The sequence below is a fragment of the Nerophis lumbriciformis genome, linkage group LG29, assembly GCF_033978685.3.
Source record: "Nerophis lumbriciformis linkage group LG29, RoL_Nlum_v2.1, whole genome shotgun sequence".
NCBI classification, from domain to species: domain Eukaryota; kingdom Metazoa; phylum Chordata; class Actinopteri; order Syngnathiformes; family Syngnathidae; genus Nerophis; species Nerophis lumbriciformis.
In genome coordinates, this window is record NC_084576.2 from 34,246,511 (window position 1) to 34,263,381 (window position 16,871).

The 16,871-nt window shown below is 40.7% G+C and overlaps 1 protein-coding gene across 1 annotated transcript in view; it reads left to right on the forward strand.

Moving 5' to 3' along the window:
• rev3l (REV3 like, DNA directed polymerase zeta catalytic subunit) overlaps positions 1-16,871 on the forward strand; it is a 186,480-nt gene that overhangs the window by 86,901 nt on the left and 82,708 nt on the right. Inside the window, exons 10-12 of the mRNA XM_061924449.1 lie at positions 11,961-12,089; positions 14,507-14,744; positions 14,849-14,988. Of these exons, the coding sequence (XP_061780433.1) occupies positions 11,961-12,089; positions 14,507-14,744; positions 14,849-14,988 (507 nt within the window). The remainder of the gene's footprint in view (positions 1-11,960; positions 12,090-14,506; positions 14,745-14,848; positions 14,989-16,871) is intronic.

Here is a 16,871-nt window from a genome sequence, read left to right on the forward strand (position 1 = left end):
AACAGATTTTAAATGAGAAATGGTATTACGGAATTTCGGGAAAACCGGGAATTTTTCAAGTTCTTAAACCAACTTGTTTTTTGGTCCTGATTAAGAGGAATGTATTGACGGTGGAAACGGGCTGAAAAATGTGAAAGGAGTCATCACCCTAAAAAAAGTCGGAAATAAGGTTAGAAAAAAAACAGGAATTCCTGGAAATTTGTTGAACGTAGAAAAATGGTTGGTGGAATTTCCAAGATGAATTGAATGTGTTGAAGGTGGAATGGTTTGAATAGATTGAACAATGTGGGAATTGTGCAACTTGGAAACATGTCCCATTCAGTTAAATTTCCTGGAATTGTCCTGGATGAGCTGAATTGGTTGGTGTTGGAATTGTTTAAATTGGTCAAGAAATGTTGAAATAGTAACAGTTTTGATAGAGAAATTCCTAGAATTTCGGGAAAACCAGGAATTTTTCTAGTTCCTTTACCAACTTCCTTTACCAAGAACATAGTATGAATGCAAGAATAGTTTGAATGTTGGAATGGTTTGAATGTTGAAAAGTTAGAATTTCCAGGAAAACCGGAATTTGGTTTGGAACTTGGGAAAGTGTTAGTTTGAATGTCCAGGATGAGTGGAATGTGTTGATGTTGGAATGCTTTGAATAGGTTGAAAAATGTGGGAATTGTGCATCTTGCAAAAGTTTCCCCTGGAAATTGGGGAATTTTGGGAAAAGTGGAATTTTATTGAAAATGATTAGTACCATGAATGTCCTGAATGAGTGAATTGGTTGGTGTTGGAATTGTTTAAATCGGTCAAGAAATGTTGAAGTAGTAACAGTTTTTAAATGAAAAATGGTATTACGGAATTTCGGGAAAACCGGGAATTTTTCAAGTTCTTAAACCAACTTGTTTTTTGGTCCTGACTAAGAGGAATGTTTTGACGGTGGAACGGGTGAAATGGGTTGAAAAATGTGAAAAGAGTCATGGCACTAGAAAAGGTTGAAAATAAGGTTAGAAAAAAAACAGGAATTCCTGGAAATTTGTTGAACGTAGAAAAATGGTTGGTGGAATTTCCAAGATGATTTGAATGTGTTGAAGGTGGAATGGTTTGAATAGCTTCAACAATGTGGGAATTGTGCAACTTGGAAAAATGTCCCATTCAGTTAAATGGGAACTTCCTGGAATTTTGGGGGAAAGCGGGATTTTATTGAAAATGATTAGGAGCATGAATGTCCTGAATGAGCTGAATTGGTTGGTGTTGGAATTTTTTGAATCGGTCAAGAAATGTTGAATTAGTAACAGTTTTTGATAGAGAAATTCCTGGAATTTTGGGAAAACCAGGAATTTTTCTAGTTCCTTTACCAACTTCCTTTACCAAGAACATAGTATGAATGTAAGAATAGTTTGAATTTCCAGGAAAACTGCAATTTGGTTTGGAACTTGGGAAAGTGTTAGTTTGAATGTCCAGGATGAGTGGAATGTGTTGATGTTGGAATGCTTTGAATAGCTTGAAAAATGTGGGAATTGTGCAACTTGGAAAAATGTCCCATTCAGTTAAATGGGAACTTCCTGGAATTTTGGGGGAAAGCGGGATTTTATTGAAAATGATTAGGAGCATGAATGTCCTGAATGAGCTGAATTGGTTGGTGTTGGAATTTTTTGAATCGGTCAAGAAATGTTGAAGTAGTAACCGTTTTTGATAGAGAAATTCCTGGAATTTCGGGAAAACCAGGAATTTTTCTAGTTCCTTTACCAACTTCCTTTACCAAGAATGTAGTATGAATGCAAGAATAGTTTGAATGTTGGAATGGTTTGAATGTTGAAAAGTTAGAATTTCCAGGAAAACCGGAATTTGGTTTGGAATTTGGGAAAGTGTTAGTTTGAATGTCCAGGATGAGTGGAATGTGTTGATGTTGGAATGCTTTGAATAGGTTGAAAAATGTGGGAATTGTGCAACTTGGAAAAATGTCCCATTCAGTTAAATGGGAATTTCCTGGAATTGTCCTGGATGAGCTGAATTGGTTGGTGTTGGAATTGTTTAAATCGGTCAAGAAATGTTGAAATAGTAACAGTTTTTAAATGAAAAATGGTATTACGGAATTTCGGGAAAACCGGGAATTTTTCAAGTTCTTAAACCAACTTGTTTTTTGGTCCTGACTAAGAGGAATGTTTTGACGGTGGAACGGGTGAAATGGGTTGAAAAATGTGAAAAGAGTCATGGCACTAGAAAAGGTTGAAAATAAGGTTAGAAAAAAAACAGGAATTCCTGGAAATTTGTTGAACGTAGAAAAATGGTTGGTGGAATTTCCAAGATGAATTGAATGTGTTGATGTTGGAATGGTTTGAATAGGTTGAAAAATGTGGGAATTGTGCAACTTGGAAAAATGTCCCATTCAGTTAAATGGGAATTTCCTGGAATTGTCCTGGATGCGCTGAATTGGTTGGTGTTGGAATTGTTTAAATCGGTCAAGAAATGTTGAAATAGTAACAGTTTTGATAGAGAAATTCCTGGAATTTCGGGAAAACCAGGAATTTTTCTAGTTCCTTTACCAACTTCCTTTACTAAGAATGTAGTATGAATGCAAGAATAGTTTGAATGTTGGAATAGTTTGAATGTTGAAAAGTTAGAATTTCCAGGAAAACCGGAATTTGGTTTGGAATTTGGGAAAGTGTTAGTTTGAATGTCCAGGATGAGTGGAATGTGTTGATGTTGGAATGCTTTGAATAGGTTGAAAAATGTGGGAATTGTGCATCTTAGAAAAGTTTCCCCTGGAAATTGGGGAATTTTGGGAAAAGTGGAATTTTATTGAAAATGATTAGGAGCATGAATGAGTGAATAGGTTGGTGTTGGAATTGTTTAAATCGGTCAAGAAATGTTGAAGTTGTAACAGATTTTAAATGAAAAATGGTATTACGGAATTTTGGGAAAACCGGGAATTTTTCAAGTTCTTAAACCAAATTGTTTTTTGGTCCTGATTAAGAGGAATGTATTGACGGTGGAACGGTTGAAACGGGCTGAAAAATGTGAAAGGAGTCATCACCCTAAAAAAAGTCGGAAATAAGGTTAGAAAAAAAACAGGAATTCCTGGAAATTTGTTGAACGTAGAAAAATAGTTGGTGGAATTTCCAAGATGAATTGAATGTGTTGAAGGTGGAATGGTTTGAAAAGCTTGAAAAATGTGGGAATTGTGCAACTTGGAAAAATGTCACATTCATTTCAATGGGAATTTCCTGGAATTTTTGGGGGGGGAAACGGGAAAAAAAAGTCCTGAACGATCTGAATTGGTTGGTGACTAAGAGGAATGGTTTGACGGTGGAACGGTTGAAACGGGTTAAAACATGTGAAAGGAGTCATCGCATTAAAAAAGGTTAGAAAAAAACAGGAATTCCTGGAAATTTGTTGAACGTGGAAAAAAGTTTTTTTGAATTTCCAGAATTAATTGAATGTGTTAAAAGTATAAAGGTTTGAATCAGTTGAAGATTGTGGGAATTGTTTAAGTTTGAAAAATGGATCATTCATTTCGAATGGGAAATTACAGGAAATCCTGGATTTGTTTTAATAATTGTTGAAGGTGAGCACACAATTCCCAAACAGGCTGAATATTTTGAAGTTAGAACGGTTGGAATCGGATAAAAAATGATGGGAGTTGTGGAAATTTGAAAAATGTCCCACTCATTTCAATGGGAATATCATGGAAATTTGGGAATTCTGGGAAAAGAAGGAATTTTGGGGAAAATGCTAAAAAAAAATGTGAATGTTCTCAATGAGTTAGTGTTGGAATTTTTCAAATCGGACGAGAAATGTTGACGTGGTAACATTTTGAATTGAGAAATTAAAAATGTATTATGGAAATCCTGGAATTTCGGGAAAACCGGGAATTTTTCAAGTTCTTAAACCAACTTGTTTTTTGGTCCTGATTAAGAGGAATGTATTGACGGTGGAAACGGGCTGAAAAATGTGAAAGGAGTCATCACCCTAAAAAAAGTCGGAAATAAGGTTAGAAAAAAAACAGGAATTCCTGGAAATTTGTTGAACGTAGAAAAATAGTTGGTGGAATTTCCAAGATGAATTGAATGTGTTGAAGGTGGAATGGTTTGAATAGCTTGAAAAATGTGGGAATTGTGCAACTTGGAAAAATGGCCCATTCATTTCAATGGGAATTTCCTGGAATTTTGGGGGGGAAAACGGGAAAAAAAGTCCTGAACGATCTGAATTGGTTGGTGACTAAGAGCAATGGTTTGACGGTGGAACGGTTGAAACGGGTTAAAAAATATGAAATCGCATTAAAAAAGGTTAGAAAAAAACAGGAATTCCTGGAAATTTGTTGAACGTGGAAAAAAGTTTTTTTGAATTTCCAGAATTAACTGAATGTGTTAAAAGTATAAAGGTTTGAATCAGTTGAAGATTGTGGGAATTGTTGAAGTTTGAAAAATGGATCATTCATTTTGAATGGGAAATTACAGGAAATCCTGGATTTGTTTTAATAATTGTTGAAGGTGAGCACACAATTCCCAAACAGGCTGAATATTTTGAAGTTAGAACGGTTTGAATCAGATAAGAAAATGATGGGAGTTGTGGAACTTTGAAAAATGTCCCACTCATTTCAATGGGAATTTCATGGAAATTTGGGAAAAGAGGGAATTTTGGGGAAAATGCTATAAAAAAAAATGTGAATGTTCTCAATGAGTTAGTGTTGGAATTTTTCATATCGGACGAGAAATGTTGAAGTGGTAACATTTTGAATTGAGAAATTAAAAATGTATTATGGAAATCCTGGAATTTCGGGAAAACCGGGAATTTTTCAAGTTCTTAAACCAACTTGTTTTTTGGTCCTGATTAAGAGGAATGTATTGACGGTGGAAACGGGCTGAAAAATGTGAAAGGAGTCATCACCCTAAAAAAAGTCGGAAATAAGGTTAGAAAAAAAACAGGAATTCCTGGAAATTTGTTGAACGTAGAAAAATGGTTGGTGGAATTTCCAAGATGAATTGAATGTGTTGAAGGTGGAATGGTTTGAAAAGCTTGAAAAATATGGGAATTGTGCAACTTGGAAAAATGTCACATTCATTTCAATGGGAATTTCCTGGAATTTTGGGGGGGGAAAGCGGGATAAAAAATTAAAAAAAAGATTCGGAGCTGAATGAGTCCTGAACGATCTGAATTGGTTGGTGACTAAGAGGAATGTTTTGACGGTTGAAACGGGTTAAAAAATGTGAAAGGAGTCATCGCATTAAAAAAGGTTAGAAAAAAACAGGAATTCCTGGAAATTTGTTGAGCGTGGAAAAAAGTTTTTTTGAGTTTCCAGAATTAATTGAATGTGTTAAAAGTATAAAGGTTTGAATCAGTTGAAGATTGTGGGAATTGTTGAAGTTTGAAAAATGGATCATTCATTTTGAATGGGAAATTACAGGAAATCCTGGATTTGTTTTAATAATTGTTGAAGGTGAGCACACAATTCCCAAACAGGCTGAATATTTTGAAGTTAGAACGGTTTGAATCGGATAAAAAAATGATGGGAGTTGTGGAACTTTGAAAAATGTCCCACTCATTTCAATGGGAATTTCATGGAAATTTGGGAAAAGAGGGAATTTTGGGGAAAATGCTAAAAAAAATAAATGTGAATGTTCTCAATGAGTTAGTGTTGGAATTTTTCATATCGGACGAGAAATGTTGAAGTGGTAACATTTTGAATTGAGAAATTAAAAATGTATTATGGAAATCCTGGAATTTCGGGAAAACCGGGAATTTTTCAAGTTCTTAAACCAACTTGTTTTTTGGTCCTGATTAAGAGGAATGTATTGACGGTGGAAACGGGCTGAAAAATGTGAAAGGAGTCATCACCCTAAAAAAAAGTCGGAAATAAGGTTAGAAAAAAAAAAGGAATTCCTGGAAATTTGTTGAACGTAGAAAAATAGTTGGTGGAATTTCCAAGATGAATTGAATGTGTTGAAGGTGGAATGGTTTGAAAAGCTTGAAAATGTGGGAATTGTGCAACTTGGAAAAATGTCACATTCATTTCAATGGGAATTTCCTGGAATTTTGGGGGGAAAAGCGGGATTAAAAAAAAAAAAAAAAGATTAGGAGCTGAATGAGTCCTGAACGATCTGAATTGGTTGGTGACTAAGAGGAATGTTTTGACGGTGGAACGGTTGAAACGGGTTAAAAAATGTGAAAGGAGTCATCGCATTAAAAAAGGTTAGAAAAAAACAGGAATTCCTGGAAATTTGTTGAGCGTGGAAAAAAGTTTTTTTGAATTTCCAGAATTAATTGAATGTGTTAAAAGTATAAAAGTTTGAATCAGTTGAAGATTGTGGGAATTGTTGAAGTTTGAAAAATGGATCATTCATTTTAAATGGGAAATTACAGGAAATCCTGGATTTGTTTTAATAATTGTTGAAGGTGAGCACACAATTCCCAAACAGGCTGAATATTTTGAAGTTAGAACGGTTTGAATCAGATAAAAAAAATGATGGGAGTTGTGGAACTTTGAAAAATGTCCCACTCATTTCAATGGGAATTTCATGGAAATTTGGGAATTCTGGGAAAAGAGGGAATTTTGGGGAAAATGCTAAAACAAAAAATGTGAATGTTCTCAATGAGTTAGTGTTGAAATTTTTCAAATCGGACGAGAAATGTTGAAGTGGTAACATTTTGAATTGAGAAATTAAAAATGTATTATGGAAATCCTGGAATTTCGGGAGAACCGGGAATTTTTCAAGTTCTTAAACCAACTTGTTTTTTGGTCCTGATTAAGAGGAATGTATTGACGGTGGAAACGGGCTGAAAAATGTGAAAGGAGTCATCACCCTAAAAAAAAGTCGGAAATAAGGTTAGAAAAAAAACAGGAATCCCTGGAAATTTGTTGAACGTAGAAAAATGGTTGGTGGAATTTCCAAGATGAATTGAATGTGTTGAAGGTGGAATGGTTTGAAAAGCTTGAAAAATGTGGGAATTGTGCAACTTGGAAAAATGTCACATTCATTTCAATGGGAATTTCCTGGAATTTTGGGGTGGGGAAAGCGGGATAAAAAATTTAAAAAAAGATTAGGAGCTGAATGAGTCCTGAACAATCTGAATTGGTTGACTAAGAGGAATGTTTTGACGGTGGAACGGTTGAAACGGGTTAAAAAATGTCATCGCATTAAAAAAGGTTAGAAAAAAACAGGAATTCCTGGAAATTTGTTGAGCGTGGAAAAAAGTTTTTTTGAATTTCCAGAATTAATTGAATGTGTTAAAAGTATAAAGGTTTGAATCAGTTGAAGATTGTGGGAATTGTTGAAGTTTGAAAAAATGGATCATTCATTTTGAATGGGAAATTACAGGAAATCCTGGATTTGTTTTAATAATTGTTGAAGGTGAGCACACAATTCCCAAACAGGCTGAATATTTTGAAGTTAGAACGGTTTGAATCAGATAAAAAAATGATGGGAGTTGTGGAACTTTGAAAAATGTCCCACTCATTTCAATGGGAATTTCATGGAAATTTGGGAATTCTGGGAAAAGAGGGATTTTTTGGGAAAATGCTAAAAAAAAATGTGAATGTTCTCAATGAGTTAGTGTTGAAATTTTTCAAATCGGACGAGAAATGTTGACGTGGTAACATTTTGAATTGAGAAATTAAAAATGTATTATGGAAATCCTGGAATTTTGGGAAAACCGGGAATTTTTCAAGTTCTTAAAACAACTTGTTTTTTGGTCCTGATTAAGAGGAATGTATTGACGGTGGAAACGGGCTGAAAAATGTGAAAGGAGTCATCACCCTAAAAAAAAGTCGGAAATAAGGTTAGAAAAAAAACAGGAATTCCTGGAAATTTGTTGAACGTAGAAAAATGGTTGGTGGAATTTCCAAGATGAATTGAATGTGTTGAAGGTGGAATGGTTTGAATAGCTTGAAAAATGTGGGAATTGTGCAACTTGGAAAAATGTCCCATTCATTTCAATGGGAATTTCCTGGAATTTTGGGGGGAAAAGCGGGATAAAAAAAAAAAAAAAAGATTAGGAGCTGAATGAGTCCTGAACGATCTGAATTGGTTGGTGACTAAGAGGAATGTTTTGACGGTGGAACGGTTGAAACGGGTTAAAAAATGTAAAAGGAGTCATCACATTAAAAAAGGTTTGAAAAAAACAGGAATTCCTGGAAATTTGTTGAGCGTGGAAAAAAGTTTTTTTGAATTTCCAGAATTAATTGAATGTGTTAAAAGTATAAAGGTTTGAATCAGTTGAAGATTGTGGGAATTGTTGAAGTTTGAAAAATGGATCATTCATTTTGAATGGGAAATTACAGGAAATCCTGGATTTGTTTTAATAATTGTTGAAGGTGAGCACACAATTCCCAAACAGGCTGAATATTTTGAAGTTAGAACGGTTTGAATCGGATAAAAAAATGATGGGAGTTGTGGAACTTTGAAAAATGTCCCACTCATTTCAATGGGAATTTCATGGAAATTTGGGAAAAGAGGGAATTTTGGGGAAAATGCTAAAAAAAAATGTGAATGTTCTCAATGAGTTAGTGTTGGAATTTTTCAAATCGGAAGAGAAATGTTGAAGTGGTAACATTTTGAATTGAGAAATTAAAAATGTATTATGGAAATCCTGGAATTTCGGGAAAACCGGGAATTTTGCCAGTTCAAAAAACAACTTTAATAATAATAATAATAATAATATATTTTATTTTGTAAAAGCACTTTACATTGAGCAAACAACCGCAAAGTGCTACGGTGCATTAAAAAAAATAAAAAATATAACTAGAACAGCCTAATAGCTAGAACTAGCACACATATATCAAAAAAAGCATTTACAGTCTGTGGTGCCCTCAGGTGGTCAGGGAGAGCGTTCCACAGACTGGGAGCGGCGCAGCAGAAAGCCCGGTCTCCCATAGTTCGTAGCTTTGTCCTCGGAGGTTGGAGGTTGGAGGAGGTGTGGTGTGGAGGATTTGGGGGTGGGCAGTTCTTTGAGGTAGAGGGGGGGCATTTCCATGGAGGCACTGGTGAGTTAGTAGGGAGTAGAGATGCGCGGATAGGCAATTTATTTCATCCGCAACCGCGTCAGAAAGTCGCCAACCATCCGCCATCCACCCGATGTAACGTTTGATCAGAACTGCACCCGCCCGCCATCCGCCCGTTGTTATATATCTAATATAGACGATGCAAGGCATTAGTGAGGCATACCTGCCAACTACTCCGGTTTTCCCGTAATTCGTACGGTTTTCATCAACCTATTCCGGGTTACGGTTGCAGTGATAAAAAATACGTTTTTTCATTAATTAAAAAAAAAAAAAAAGGGTGAAAACTACGCGAATTGCACCTTGTGCAGACAAGATTTTTCAATGGGACACGGAGGAATTAGCCATGTAAAAGACCACGTTGGGACAAAAAAACACAAGTCTAATGCCGTTGCTAGCGATACAAGTGGAAAACTTTCAACGTTTTTTGGATTTTAGCCACAAAAAGGTAATGACACCAATGTTATCTATTGGAATTGTTTAGTACTGTTATACTGTTAAAAGTGTTTATACTATTTATGCTTTCAAGTCCAAGTTGAAGAAATCTTGTTAAATGTTGACAGCATAACTACCAAAATACAGAAGTATGTCCTTAATATTTTTGCAGTGCTATTTCTGTTGAAAAGTTCAAATGATTACATTAGAGATGTGATGTGCCACTTTTCAAGTGTCTGATGGCTTCAATTAATTGTCATTCATTTTTCATATTTTGAATTCTTTTGAAAGGCTTACAAAAAAACTACATTTGAATTGTAATTCCATGCTATTGACAGGACTATTAATTTTAATGAAGTTAGCTTACCATGTTTACAGTATGATCATTGTGATAGAAATGTGAATTTTAGGCACAGAATATTTTTTACAATTGAACAAGGCAGTAGATTATACAAGCTTGGACAGAAAGTTAATAATGACACCAATTTTTTTTTTAATGGAATTGTTTAGTACTGTTTTACCATTTGTTTACTGTAAAAAGTGTTTATACTTTCAATGAACAAATTGAAGTCTTGTGAAAGGTTGACAGGATAACTGGCATTAACTGTCAAAATAATGTCAAACTATTGAAGTTAGCTTACAGAATAAACATGTCAATCAACCCGGCGTGGCGCAGTGGAAGAATGGCCGTGCGCGACCCGAGGGTCCCTGGTTCAATCCCCACCTAGTACCAACCTCGTCATGTCCGTTGTGTCCTGAGCAAGACACTTCACCCTTGCTCCTGATGGGTGCTGGTTAGCGCCTTGCATGGCAGCTCCCTCCATCAGTGTGTGAATGTGTGTGTGAATGGGTAAATGTGGAAGTAGTGTCAAAGCGCTTTGAGTACCTTGAAGGTACAAAAGCGCTATACAAGTACAACCCATTTATTTATTATTTATTTAACCCATATGATTTTTGCTGTAATATTTTTGTTTTGAAAAGTCACTGTGACTGATAGAAAAGTGATGGTTTTAGCAACATTTTAACCTGTCTGAATGCTAATAATCATTTTGCGTCGGGGGGCGAAGCCTGAACCCCCCCACCAGGACTTTGTCCTGGACCTACCGGGGCCTGCGGCCCGTGGACCCTGGCTACTAGGTTTTTCTGATTTCAAAAGTTGGCAGGTATGGTGAGGTTATAAAGCTTTTGCCTGTTAAAGAAAGGAGACTGATCCAATGCAGCACGGACATTCGCGTGCCACGCTGTCACGATCCAGACGCACACCAGTGCGCAATCATATGGGAGCCGCGCTGAGCGCACCTCCAAGCGCGTCTCGCTGCCGGCGACGGCCAGGTATGGGCCCGACGCTCCAGCGCCATCCATTTTCAGGGCTAGTTGATTCAGCAGGTGGGTTGTTACACACTCCTTAGCGGGTTCCGACTTCCATGGCCACCGTCCTGCTGTCTATATCAACCAGGGTGAGCCCCACCCCTTTCGTGAGCGCACTGCGCGCGGAGTGACCCCTGTTACGCGCCCCCGGCAACAGGGTTGGCGGGCAGGTAAGCTGCGCGCGCGGAGTGACCCATGTTACGATCCCCCGGCCACGGGGGTGGCGGGCAGGTAAGCTGCTTACCTGCTGCGCGTGACGCCGGCCGCGGCGAAGGCGGACGAGGCGGGGTGTCGGTGCGGTGGGCGCGGTGGTGACCCTGGACGTGCGTCGGGCCCTTCTCGCGGATCGCCTCAGCTACGGCTCCCGGTGGGGCCCTCTCGGGGGAAGGGGCCTCGGTCCCGGACCCCGGCGAGGCGTCCCTTCTCCGCTCCGTAAAAGTGTCCATCTCTTTTCTTTTTTTTTCTTCTGTTGTGGCATATGCTGCAGGTGCCTGCTCGTTTTTCGTATGTGGGTAACAACATTTAACTATGTATATATATTTACCAATTGGTTTAACTGCCACCCGCCTGAATCTATTTAAAATCTAATTTTTTTTTATTTCAACCGCCCGACCCGACCCGACCCGACCCGTGGATAAAATCTAATTTTTTAAAATTTCATCCGCCCGATCCGCGGATAATCCGCGGACTCCGCGGTTGTGCCCGCAAACCGCGCATCTCTAGTAGGGAGACTTTGTATTCAATCCTGAGTGGAACAGGAAGCCAGTGAAGGGATTTGAGAACCGGTGTGATGTGGTCGTATTTCCGCACTCTCACCAGGACTTATTTTTTTGTCCTGGTTAAGAGGAATGTTTGAACGGTTGAAGAGGGTTTGAAAAATGTGGGAGGAGTAGTCGCCGGAAAAAAGGGTGAAAAAGGGGTTTGGAAAACGGGAATTTTGACGATTCCTGCAGCAACAAAAAAAAACATAAATTAGCCGCACCATTTCATAAGCTGAAGGTTTAAAGCGTGGGTAAAACAGGGTAATATTGTATGTGTCATCCTATTCAAAGCTACCATTACATGCTCAGTGTTTGTGTCCCATAAAAGGGGCGATACAAGTAAGAGGCATTATTCTGCATGCAATCACCGAGTTTGAATCCCTAACATGACGACTCTCTGTTCTTGTCTCTAGAACCTGTGGAAAGTAGGGCTGACGTCCCAGAAGAGGCTGTCGTTGACGAGGAAGCCATTTTAAGTCTCCTGGAGAACAGTCAGAACTTTCTACAGCATTCTCAGACATCCAACCACTCATCCCTCTTAGGTACAACATTCTCCATTTTATTGACTAATATGACGAGGAGCATGTTGGGCAGCGCACACACACAGAGTACTTACAAGCAGACACAGTGTGTAGACAGAAAAGGGAAAATGGATGCATTTTGGTGTGAAAAGTCAAGATAAAGGTGAAGTTATAACACTGAAACACCCTCAGGAAGAGCTGCTACTTCTAAATCACTAATCCTGGTCTCCATGGCAACAAATAAAGTAAGTTTTTTACAAGTAGCATTATCACTGGAGGACGAGGAATAGCTAAACATGCTTCACTACACACCGTAGGAGGATACAATAGCTCACCACCGTCACAATGTAAACAAATGCCATGGGTGGATCTACACCTGACATCCACTGTAATGATACCAAGTACAATAGTCGATACTACTATGATTACATCTATATTTTTTATCCTTCTTTAAAAATTCATATTATGTTTATAAAGTCAGTGAATACGTCCCTGGACACATGAGGACTTTGAATATGACCAATGTATGATCCTGTAACTACTTGGTATCACATCCATACCTAAATGTGTGGTATCATCCAAAACTAATGTCAAGTATCAAAGAAGAGAAGAATAAGTGATTATTACATTTGAACAGAAGTGTAGATAGAACATGTTCAAAGAGAAAATAAGCAGATATTAACAGTAAATGAACAAGTAGATGAATAATCCATTTTTTACAGTTTGTCCTTTATAAAATAATAGGTGTGTTGGAATAATTGTTTGTAAGTTATCACAAAAGAAATGTTGTATTATGAATGCTGTCTTTCGAGGCCTAACAAGAGGAAGAAGGCCACTGTGATTTCAACACGGACAGATGGCAGGATCTGCTCAACTTCCAGAGGAACTCTCTTTGAAGTGTTAAACGAACTCTCTTTGAACTATTTCACAAACTCTCTTCCAACTATTTGGTAACCGAGGTCAACGCTATTTACGACCCGCTGCCCTCTTGAAGTCGCTGTGGTCAGGAGACGGGAGGGGTTATCCATTGTCCTCCCAACACCTGCCCCAGCTGGATCCAGGAAGAGCCCAAGCCCCGAGAAATCCTCTTCTTGGTCTTCAAAGCGACCGAAAACAATGACTGTTTTACATACCGTATTTTCCGCACCATAAGGCGCCCTGGGTTATAAGCCGCGCCTTCAATGAACGGCATATTTCAAAACTTTGTCCACCTATAAGCCGCCCCGTGTTGTAAGCCGCATCTAACTGCGCTAAAGGAATGTCAAAAAAACAGTCAGATAGGTCAGTCAAACTTTAATAATATATTAAAAACCAGCGTGATGTGGGCGCGCATGGAGTCGTATATCAACATGGACGGAGCTGCGTGAAAAAAGCCACCCGGCCTCTTCGCGTAAACTTAAACTTACCTTAACCACTCGCTCATCTTTTCTTCATCCATCCCTTCGAGTTAGCTTTTATGATGACGCCGGCTGGAAAGGTCTCTTTTGGCAAGGTCTTCCTTTTGAATATCACCATGGGTGGAAGTTTCTGGCCATTAGCATGGCAAGCTAGAACCACAGTGAAGGATGACTTCTCATTCCCTGTGGTTGCGAATATTCACCGTACGTGCTCCCGTTGTATCCACAGTGCGGTTCACAGGAATATCAGTTGCTGTGAAATAGTAATCCGTGTGCGGATGGAGAGATTGCGTCTTTTCATGAACCGGATCCCTGTCGCTTTGTAGGAGCCATTTTGTGGTCTTTACAGATGTAAACACACAAAGGAAATGATAATATCCGCGCGCTTTTTCTTCTTCTACGCGGGCGGGTGGTTGCTTACAGTAGAAGAAGAAGCGCTTCCTGTTCTATGGGGGCGGGTGCTTACCTTGGCGGTTGCTTGCGTAGAAGAAGAAGCGCTTCCTGTTCTACCGGGAATAAAGATGGCGGCTGTTTACCGAAGTTGCGAGACCGAAACTTTATGAAAATGAATCTTAATATTTATCCATATATAAAGCGCACCGGGTTATAAGGCGCACTGTCAGCTTTTGAGAAAATTTGTGGTTTTTAGGTGCGCCTTATAGTGCGGAAAATACGGTACTTCCCATTCCATGTGACGTGTGTTGGTGCGTGAACATTGAACATCTGAATAAAAGAGGAGACGAAAACCTTCTTGGTCAGAGCGTGGTGCAGGACTGTACAGAGAGTGCAGTGGCCATGTCTCTCCTCAATATTGAGTCCAAATTGAATTCTGTCTCTGTTTGATTCCTTGCCTTTTGTCTTGTTTAATAGATGTCCTCAGTGACAGTACCCTAAGACTTTTTGTTACAATAATGACATTTTTTGTGGTGCCCTTTGTTTAGAAAAGTATCAAAATACATTTTTGTAGCAAAATATTGGTATGGAGACAACCCTAGTATGTGATAGTAAGTCATATTGTGTGTCTGTATGTGATCCATGCAGACAACAGCCAAGACCGAGCCATGATAGATCTGCTGGCAGGTCTAGCAGATGATGAGTTCTGCAGGACTCCAGTTCTGCACACTTCCCAGTCCTTGTCCTTTCCCGGTGCCAAGAGCGACCACTACAACAGCGACGAAGAGGAGGCGCGGCCGGCGCTGGACGAGGAAGAGGCGGAGTTGAGCGTCACCATGTCCCAGCGGTGGGACAAGGAGCCACCTGCAAGCTCCTTTCTGCCCAGGTGAGTTTGATTCTGTTGTCATCCACCTTCACTACGACGACAGGTACAAGACCACTAGTGGACAATCCACCTGCCACCTTTATTTGGCCTCCTGGTGTTTGCAGGCCCAGTTCCAAGGAGGCAGAGGACAGTCTGAGTGATGAGCAACAGGACTTCTCTGATGAAGACATGGAGTGCAGTGCAAGTCATTCTTTATTCAACCTGTCCATCCCCCAGCTGGACGGGGCCGCGGACGAAAGCAGCGGTGAGTCTTGCCTCGGTTCTCATTTATGTAGGGTTGCAAAATTCCAGGAATATTCAAAGTCGGAAGCTGAGGTAGTTAAAAAGCTCCTCGGTGGCAAGGCCCCAGGGGTGGATGAGATCCGCCCGGAGTTCCTTAAGGCTCTGGATGTTGTGGGGCTGTCTTGGTTGACAAGACTCTGCAGCATCGCGTGGACATCGGGGGCGGTGCCTCTGGATTGGCAGACCGGGGTGGTGGTTCCTCTCTTTAAGAAAGGGAACCGGAGGGTGTGTTCTAACTATCGTGGGATCACACTCCTCAGCCTTCCCGGTAAGGTCTATTCAGGTGTACTGGAGAGGAGGCTACGCCGGATAGTCGAACCTCGGATTCAGGAGGAACAGTGTGGTTTTCGTCCTGGTCGTGGAACTGTGGACCAGCTCTATACTCTGGGCAGGGTCCTTGAGGGTGCATGGGAGTTTGCCCAACCAGTCTACATGTGCGTTGTGGACTTGGAGAAGGCATTCGACCGTGTCCCTCGGGAAGTCCTGTGGGGAGTGCTCAGAGAGTATGGGGTATCGGACTGTCTGATTGTGGCGGTCCGCTCCCTGTATGATCAGTGTCAGAGCTTGGTCCGCATTGCCGGCAGTAAGTCGGACACGTTTCCAGTGAGGGTTGGACTCTGGCAAGTTCTGCCCTTTGTCACCAATTCTGTTCTGAACTTTTATGGACAGAATTTCTAGGCGCAGTCAAGGCGTTGAGGGGATCTGGTTTGGTGGCTGCAAGATTAGGTCTCTGCTTTTTGCAGATGATGTGGTCCTGATGGCTTCATCTGGCCAAGATCTTCAGCTCTCACTGGATCGGTTCGCAGCCGAGTGTGAAGCGACTGGGATGAGAATCAGCACCTCCAAGTCCGAGTCCATGGTTCTCGCCCGGAAAAGGGTGGAGTGCCATCTCCGGGTTGGGGAGGAGATTTTGCCCCAAGTGGAGGAGTTCAAGTACCTCGGAGTCTTGTTCACGAGTGGTTGAAGAGTGGATCGTGAGATCGACAGGCGGATCGGTGCGGCGTCTTCAGTAATGCGGATGCTGTATCGATCCGTTGTGGTGAAGAAGGAGCTGAGCCGGAAGGCAAAGCTCTCAATTTACCGGTCGATCTACGTTCCCATCCTCACCTATGGTCATGAGCTTTGGGTTATGACCGAAAGGACAAGATCACGGGTACAAGCGGCCCAAATGAGTTTCCTCCGCCGGGTGGCGGGGCTCTCCCTTAGAGATAGGGTGAGAAGCTCTGCCATCCGGGGGGAGCTCAAAGTAAAGTTGCTACTCCTCCACATGGAGAGGAGCCAGATGAGGTGGTTCGGGCATCTGGTCAGGATGCCACCCGAACGCCTCCCTAGGGAGGTGTTTAGGGCACGTCCGACCGGTAGGAGGCCGCGGGGAAGACCCAGGACATGTTGGGAAGACTATGTCTCCCGGCTGGCCTGGGAACGCCTCGGGATCCCCCGGGAGGAGCTGGACGAAGTGGCTGGGGAGAGGGAAGTCTGGGCTTCCCTGCTTAGGCTGCTGCAGTCCCCGCGACCCGACCTCGGATAAGCGGAAGAAGATGGATGGAAGCTTTCCATGGGAATTAACGGGAAATGAATGGGAAGAAACATTGAATGCAACATGCTAGATCTTGCAGCATGATCATTGGCTAAAACAACCTGATTTCATGCAAAATCAGTAGAATTTCAACCCTGTACTGTGCATTCCTCCATCACATGCCCAGATCATTCCCAGCACGCTACACACTACAGCGGGGCTATTGAGGCCACACTAGTAGGTGAGAGTAGAAATGTAGATAGCTTTGCCTTCTGGCTCAGCTCTCGTTTGGTCCCAACAGTGCGGCAGAGAGACTGCAACACTGCCCC